Genomic DNA, 8,089 nt, shown 5'->3' with positions numbered 1-8,089 from the left:
GGGCAGAAAGTGGAAATGAAGGCAGACAACAGTACATTGCTAGAGAGCAGGAAAGGAGGTGAAAGAAGACAATTTTAGGGAAGAAAATTGTTTCGGTCGCTACCCGGATTCGAACCCGGGATCTTTGAATAAGAGGCCAACACCTTAACCTCTAGGCCACGAGAGCCCCCGTATATAATATGTGCGTGCAAATGCACGCTCGCAGGTGTGTGTTTGTTTGTGCGCGCGCGTATGTGTGTGTGTGTGTGTGTGTGTGTGTGTGTGTGTGTGTGTGTGTGTGTGTGTGTGTGTGTGTCCGAGAGTACACGAATGTGTATGTATCTCCCTATCCCCGTCCTCGCCACACACCGTCTCTTTTACTTTTTAATTGAAAATTAAATAATCTCTTGTAAAACATGAGAAAACACACCCTGCGACAAGTTTGCAAGCACACAGACACTTATATAGAATATTGCTCTTATGTATCCATGTGTTTGTTCATTCATGCACCTTTAAATATGTTTGCATCAAATTGTACAGATATCTCGCGTTATAAAACATATAATGAAAACACCCAAGCCATGGAACAGCTGAAAATCTCTTTAATAAATCGTTTATGCTCCTTGAAAATATGCATAACAACAACACCAACGCACACATCTCTTTCAATGATGCTCGTTATTATCGCGTGTTGAAAATCATTTAACATTTTCGCAGAACGTCATCACGAAGAGCTAGCATTCATACGTATTTAAAAGAAAAGCTTGTCTTCTCGTAACAAACGAATCTATTTCTTCAACCCATGTTTGACAGAAGGGTTTTGGACTCCTTTTTTTTCTTTCGTAACACTCTTACTTTCTGGTCTTGGTAATGCAAACAAAATTTGTTGCTATCTCGGCGCATTATGAATGAAGAAGCTTTGAGCTGGGGTTAAGAGTCGTTTTGCGTGTTGTTGTTACAAGAAGGAGCCGTGTAGACCACCCTGTGATCTGTTTTTCAAACTGTCGTTCCTTGAAACTTGAAGTGTTGATGATAGAGTTGGATGTTTCTCTGATATGCGAGTAATTTTGTGCTGCCAAGAAACATGGGGCGAAAGAGGATAGATGCGGAAAGAAAGCCAAATGAGATCGGGGTGTGTTTGAACGATTGTTAGCTTTAATACTTTCCTTTTTAAATGAGGGTTTTTGTGTTGCTGTTGTTATTGCTGCTGCTGTTGCTGTTGTTGTTGTTGCTGCTGCTGCTGCTGCTGTTGCTGCTGCTGCTGCTGCTGCTGCTGCTGCTGCTGCTGCTGCTGCCGTTGCTGTTGCTGTTGTTGCAGTTTTATTGTGTCTTAGAGGGTAGTTGGAAACAAGGCTTAAGCATTGACAAGTGAGTGGAAGAACAAGAGAAGAAAAAGGATAGAAGAAGGCAGATTCTCTGCTGTATAAATGATTTAATCTACCCTCATATCCTTTTGTGCACTTATAGATTATCTTTAAAAAATTACCTACACACCAATACCTTTATTTCACTGTTTGATTCAGCTTGAGTGACAAGGTTTCTTTGATAGCAACCCCCCCCCCCCCTTTCTAAAAAAAACCAACGATAGCATCCTTATTCACACCACGCTATTTTCCTCCTGTCGGGGGATCTTGAACATTATACATCAAGAAGTCAATTGTTTTTAAATCTGTGCAAGGAAACATCCCAACAGTGTGTTTGCTTTCTGTCTGTTAGATGTATCAATAAAATTGTGAAGGAAGCTAAGGGATGTAATGCAATGCGCAATTCTTCAACAATGAAGAGCTTCAAGAGAACGGTGTTTTATGGAATTTCTATTACATCTAACTTCGTCTAATGACCATTTATTTTAAGTGTTGGTTTTTCTTTGTTATGTTGTTGTCATTTTGTTGGGGGGGGGGGGGGGGGTTCCTTTTTTTTAGAATCAAGTGTTTAAATCAGGATATTGCCTGATCGGCCAAGAATAATTTTTCTACAGCATTTGATTTGTTAGCGTTTTTCTTTTCTTTTAAGTTTGTTGATAATATTCTGTTGTTTCTGAATCGTTGAAAGCTTCCATCATACCAAGGAGCAATTTTTCACAGATGAAAACGTTCTTTTTTGTTAACACATTCTGTCGTTTTTAGCCTCCATTTACGATTAACTTCTTCTTGGTTAAAACAAAAGTTATTTTGATGGCAATGTTCAAAGTCTACTTGCAGTCTTTGTTCTTTTAATTTCTCTATTTATCTATCTAAATGTCATAATGCTCTTATTTGTTTTTTGTATAATGCATTCTAAATTACATTTCAAAGGTAATAGCCCATTCATTCTATTTATCTATTTATCTTTTTATCTGTTTACCTATTTCTGTTCATTTATTCGTTATTTTTGCATTATTTTCTTCATTCCTTGTATTTATCTGTACTTTTCCGTATTCATTCATTCATTCATTCATTCATTCATTCATTCATTCATTCATTCATTCATTCATTCATTTGTGGGTTTATTTGTTTAAAGTTTATTTTATCTCCCTGTTTATTTCTTTGCTCGTTCCTTTCTTTTGTGTGTAATCATTTTGTCTTTTTGAACGTATTAATAATATAACTTCCTTATTCGCCTATCGGTTATTTCTTCGTCTGCTTATTTATTAATTTGTCCTTTATTCCGCAATTCATTTATTTATGGCTATACCCAGTGCGTATAACAGGATGATTTCCTTTCTTTTTTGGCGGGTGGTTTGGGGGGGGCAGGATTTGGCATGGTGTTGGAGGGAGTGAAACAACAGTAATCGTCATTAAATGTTACCCTCTCTCATTATATCATTTCCATTCACTCTAACATAGTTATATATCCACTCCGACAGCCTAGAACCCACATGACAAATGTCTCCTTCTCTTGTTGCCCAAACATTTTACGCGGAGGAACATAATGCACTGTGCACTTCATCAATGCCTATATCAAAAATTGTTTTCTCGCACGGTGGGATGACAGATTGTGGGCAACCATTCATCCTTTCTCAGTCATTTTTTAAAAATCCGTTTACCTCAGACATAAGCGCACCCACAATGTAAGGCGATGACGAAGCTGAAAACGAGCTACTGGCAACACAGACAAAGAGTCTAAAGGTTTTATCTACAAAGCAATGCATTGCAGATGGAATCATTTTACTCTGAGGCTCCAAAATTTTGTACAACCTTGATAGCACCAAGTGACTCGTTGGAACAACTAGCTTGATGCTCAGTCGAAACGAATGTCACAAAAAAGACCAAAAAACGAAAAAAAGGGGGGGGGGGACAAAAAAGAAAAGAAGGCAATTTCTGTTCGATACTCTTTCACACACAGTGGCATACTGACGTTGACGAAGACGCATCTGTCACGTGTGCCATCTTTCGCTTCTATTTTATGTTCAGCTTTGGGAATATCGAAGAAAAAGGAACAGGCCTGGAACAGAATGATAAAGGAATTAAATGGCGCTTGCTTCGACGTGGAAATTATTACATTTAATTCACTGATTTATTGCCGTCAATAGCTTTATTACAGGGGATTATTTTAAGCTTCTTAACAAACTCATGTCTCTCGTAGCTATATTCACAAGTCACTCGTGCAATTAGACTGATCTATCTATCTATCTATCTATCTATCTATCTATCTATCTATCTATCTATCTATCTATCTATCTATCTATCTATCTATCTATCTATCTATCTATCTCACACACAAACACACCCTCTCTTCTCTCTCTCTCTCTCTCTCTCTCTCTCTCTCTCTCTCCCACACACACACACACACACACACACACACACACACACACACACACACACACACACACACACACATACACACACGTGCACACACAAAAGCACACAAACACAATTGATGTGCACCTCCAGAGGTTGTCCTTCCTACAAAAATCCAATGTATGTCTCTCACTAGGTCGCGGGCCACCACTAGGTTAGACTGCGGATTCCATTAGGTATCTCCCAGGCTTACTGCTTGTCTGTCACCAGGAAATAAAGACGCGAGTGCCCTGGTTTATAGTCACGTCATATCAGGAGTTTTCTTTACGGCCCAGGACCCCGAACTTTACACGCGTTCGCGGGCAAGTCTTATTCGCTTATAGTAGCACCATTGCTTAATTGCACGGAAGGAATATTAACACGGACTAAATACTGCCCACGGATCGGCGTTTGGGGGTCCGCGAGAGGCCCTTCATTAAACGCGTTTGGTGGACATTATACGGCCTTTGCTGCATCCGTTATGAGGGCAGGATGTTCGGGAACGAGTTTTTGAAACGACGCAGCCCAAGGGGATGTTTCATAAAACGAGCGTTTAACGAGACACTTTTAGATGCACCTAACCACGCGCTAGAAGCTGCGTGCACGGTCGTAAACTGAGAGACTAGAACGAGAGGCAAATTACTCAAACGTTCATAAATGTGTGCGCATGTTCATGGGACGGGAGGGGGGGTGGAAGCGAGAAAAGAAACGGAATATCAGGGAGTGTGATTTAAAGTTTTTGGTGAAATTGTGACACTCGTAGAAGGGAGGGGGGGTGAGGGGAGACATGGACAAACAGACAAATAGACGAACAGGCCGAGAAATAAACGGACAGAACGGAAAGGGATGAAGAGATAGAGAGACGGAAGGAGAGATAGAGAGAGAGAGAGAGAGAGAGACAGAGACAGAGACAGAGAGAGACAGAGAGACAGAGAGAGAGGGGGGGCGAGGAGGAGGAAGGGGGTGTGGAGTGTACCATGTCCAAGCAATCGAGTGAGAATAGGTGAGGAAAAATAAGTGACATATTGTGCATGTCCCCTTCTCGAAAATAAGGACACTCGCCCTAGGGAGTTTCACTACCGATCTCCAACTTATCTTTAACATAAAATCTTTTCTCAATACTATTAATATCCATAGCACTGAATACGAGTTGAGTTATAATGTATGGCCATTTGACGTTATTATGGTTTACATTTTGCCGAGAACATGTGAAGACTCAGGATACAAAGAACATGAAAAGATTACCCAAAAGCCATGCTCATTTGAAGGCATGTTATTGCATAAGGCTTGCTCGCCACATACATGTATTTACTTCTTCTTTTATTCTTTCGTTCTTTTATTCGTTTATAACTTTTTCAAGTTTGTCTTTAGGTTTGTTTTTATCAAGACATGTTCTTATTTATCCATTAATTTATCTTAGAATGAATTATTAATTTGTTGTTGTTGTGGTTGTTTTTGTTGTTGTTGTTGTTTTAGGCGATCCCGCTAAACAAATTCCCCTTCATTTAATTTCTTCTCTTTCCTTTCTGCCCAGGTGTGGTTCCAAAACCGGCGGACAAAATGGCGGAAGAAACACGCCGCGGAGATGGCTACGGCCAAGAAGAAGCAGGAGCAGGCGGAGGACATGGTAGGAAACTCGGAACCAGAGGATGAGAACAGCGAGCAGATGCTCAAGGAAGATTGTAACTTCTTAGACGGTGTAGATTTGTAGGGGATAGCTTTGGCATGTCCAGAGAAACCAGCTTCTTGGTGACCAGGCGTCAGGAGAACTTTTCGTGTTCGTTGAACTTCTGAGAAGCATCGCCGAGAGACCTGCTTCTTGATTTGTGAGACTTCGTCAAAAGTGTGAGCTGCTAAGAATGATCTTGTCGAAAGAAACCACGGTGCAATGTTCTTATGATAATCTCCGCAATTTTGTGTTGTTTTCGTCGGTACAATCGGTCTTCATCACTCTGTGCGAATGCTCTTGTTGCTAAATACAGCTCCAGGAGAAGTTAAGGTGGCCTTTTGAAAGCGCGAAGACTGACGACTTGGGTGCAGAGGCACACACCCAACACAACCTGTTGTCACAAATAGCTTAGTAATTGAAAGGGGGCGTGGAGGAGGGAGCTGGGGTGGGAATTTTGAATAAAAACAGTGGGGCAGTGAAACAAATATTTGAAAGGGGCATATTTGCCAAAACAAACAAAAATGTTTTATTGTCTATATGTCACTGATTTTAAAAAAATGAGAAGATTTTCTTTTGTCTTTATAACTTGAAGACAAAGCTGAGTATCTTGTTTATTTGTATCAGGATGCGTGCTAATGAATGAAGGAAACACTTTGTACATAATATAACGTTTATATACTATTCAGTCTGAGGACAGTTCCAACAAGTGGTGCAATGGTGTGCTTCTGAGATGGTTTTGTTCACGTGGTGACCTGGAGCAGTGGATTTTGATAGAAGTTCATCTTTCACCATAAATGCTGTGAGGGAAACTAGAGGAATCAAGAAAGGAAACCAATGGTTGAATCTGACGATGTATCAACAGCGTCGTTGGCTGCAGTATGTGAGGTTTTATTTAGAATGGCTCTGGTGGCGGATATGTGACAGAAAAGTAAATTCGAAGCCTCAGAAATGAGACACATCGTCCTATCATGTCATTTCTACCATTTTTCTTTGTCACAATGATTTCAAACGGTGTATATATGGCACTTCCCTGATATTGCATCATTCTGCTAAGAGTGGTTCTTGATTATTCTGACTACCCTCGATGAGGAGGTATTTTTCAGCCATGTATCTGTTCATCTATGTTTATAATTTATTACTGCAATAAAAACAAATATTCAATTCATATTCTCATGTTTTAGATTGACAAGCTTAGTATTGTTACATTTTAAAACATTTATTACTATTGACAAAAATGGCCGCTACTTAGTTTTCCCTGCAGTCTGTACTGCTGGAATCTGCGCGAAGTAAAGGTACCATGGAGGGAGAGGATCGTCACTTTCTTGGGCTTTTGTTCACTGTTTTTCTAGCGTTTGAAACATGAATAACTCCAAAACGCTACTATGTTTCGACATGAGTTCTATCTGTATTCTAAAACGGGTTTTTGTACGCAGTAAACAGAAAACACAAGCGAGAGTCAGAAGAAAATGGAATTCTGGTTGCTCTTGTGATTTATTGTTAGGAATGTTCAGCAATGAGATCAAAGCAAGTCTTCCCATAAGCTTTCAAAACCCAAAAATAGAAAGTTGGGGATATTAACTTCCCGATTATCGCCCTAAACAGCCTCTCCTTCTGCATCACGTTGGCGAGCCCCTTCAGATTTGCCCTGTTCATTTTTATCCAGAGACTCCTTCCTTCTGTTTAGACACCGCGATCTTTCTCGTTTTCCAATCCTGTGCTTTGCCAATAATTCTCGAGGAGTTTTATTGACTCAAGCTTACTCGTTTCCTCACTAATCATGAGGCAGGGGCTTTGAGGACCGGGCAACCAGCCTGATGATAACATTGAGCCCCCGACCACGTATTGTAGAGGTTGGGGAAACCTTTGTGGTACTGCCGGTTCTGGGGGACACGCCGTAGCCAGGTCGCCATCATCAATTTTGCCCGTCTCGTAGCAGCTTATCTCCAGACCTGTCATAGAGGCATTCAGCCGATCGGACGTGCAGCATCGACGCTACACACTGTGGTACACACATACACACACAATTCGTGTTTACTTGATAAAAGAAAATCTCGTGTAGTTTCTCTCAGCTTGATATTTCTAGTTTCCCTCTACATGATCAAAACCAGTTTTGATACAGTTCACGTAATAAAGATGTCAGCGTTCGGATTGCGCAAAAAGCGCGAAATTCGCGGTAAAGGAGAACGTTTTTGGGCAAGAAATAGAGCTCGGGAAGATTTCCTTCGCGTAACACACGGCCTTGGGTCATTTCACGAGGGTTGTGGCGAGGGAAAAAAATTTAAGGACTTTAATTTCAAGATAAAGAGTAATTTATGCTAAAAATCGAATGGCTATTCAGAATAATTCGATAAAGAGCCAAATTTATGATGAGCGGCACTTCAGAACAGAACAAAGGCTTGCACATACCGAGAGGCTCTAGAAGCCAGGACGAGGAAAGTCTAAAGCCATTACGGAGCTTGCTCTTCAACGCCAAGGGTCTGAAGCCAGTAGGTACTTTATTAGAGGCGCGCAGAACTGGCGATCTCGGTGAACATGCTATTACGATTATAGTTAAAGTGAAGCAGGACGCATATCTTTTGTTATCTAAGTTTGTTTTGAGGAAACATTTGCCATTTGGAGGACGAGAAAGTAAAGAATATTGGGAGATCTCCTGTTTTCTCGATTAAAGATCCCAATACCCCCC

The 8,089-nt window shown here is 40.6% G+C and overlaps 1 protein-coding gene across 1 annotated transcript in view; it reads left to right on the top strand.

Annotated features, from left to right (window-relative positions):
• The window catches only part of LOC101864349 (homeobox protein Nkx-6.2), a 39,377-nt gene extending 33,467 nt beyond the window's left edge, over window positions 1-5,910 (top strand). The window contains exon 4 of the mRNA XM_005089675.3: window positions 5,272-5,910. Within this exon, the coding sequence (XP_005089732.1) occupies window positions 5,272-5,448 (177 nt within the window). The 3' untranslated portion in view covers window positions 5,449-5,910. The remainder of the gene's footprint in view (window positions 1-5,271) is intronic.
• Window positions 5,911-8,089: the final 2,179 nt, after the last annotated feature.

Source organism: Aplysia californica, unplaced genomic scaffold, assembly GCF_000002075.1.
Source record: "Aplysia californica isolate F4 #8 unplaced genomic scaffold, AplCal3.0 scaffold00008, whole genome shotgun sequence".
Lineage (NCBI taxonomy): Eukaryota > Metazoa > Mollusca > Gastropoda > Aplysiida > Aplysiidae > Aplysia > Aplysia californica.
The sequence above is the reverse complement of the archived record's forward strand: the minus strand, read 5'-3'. Positions and strand labels throughout refer to the sequence as shown.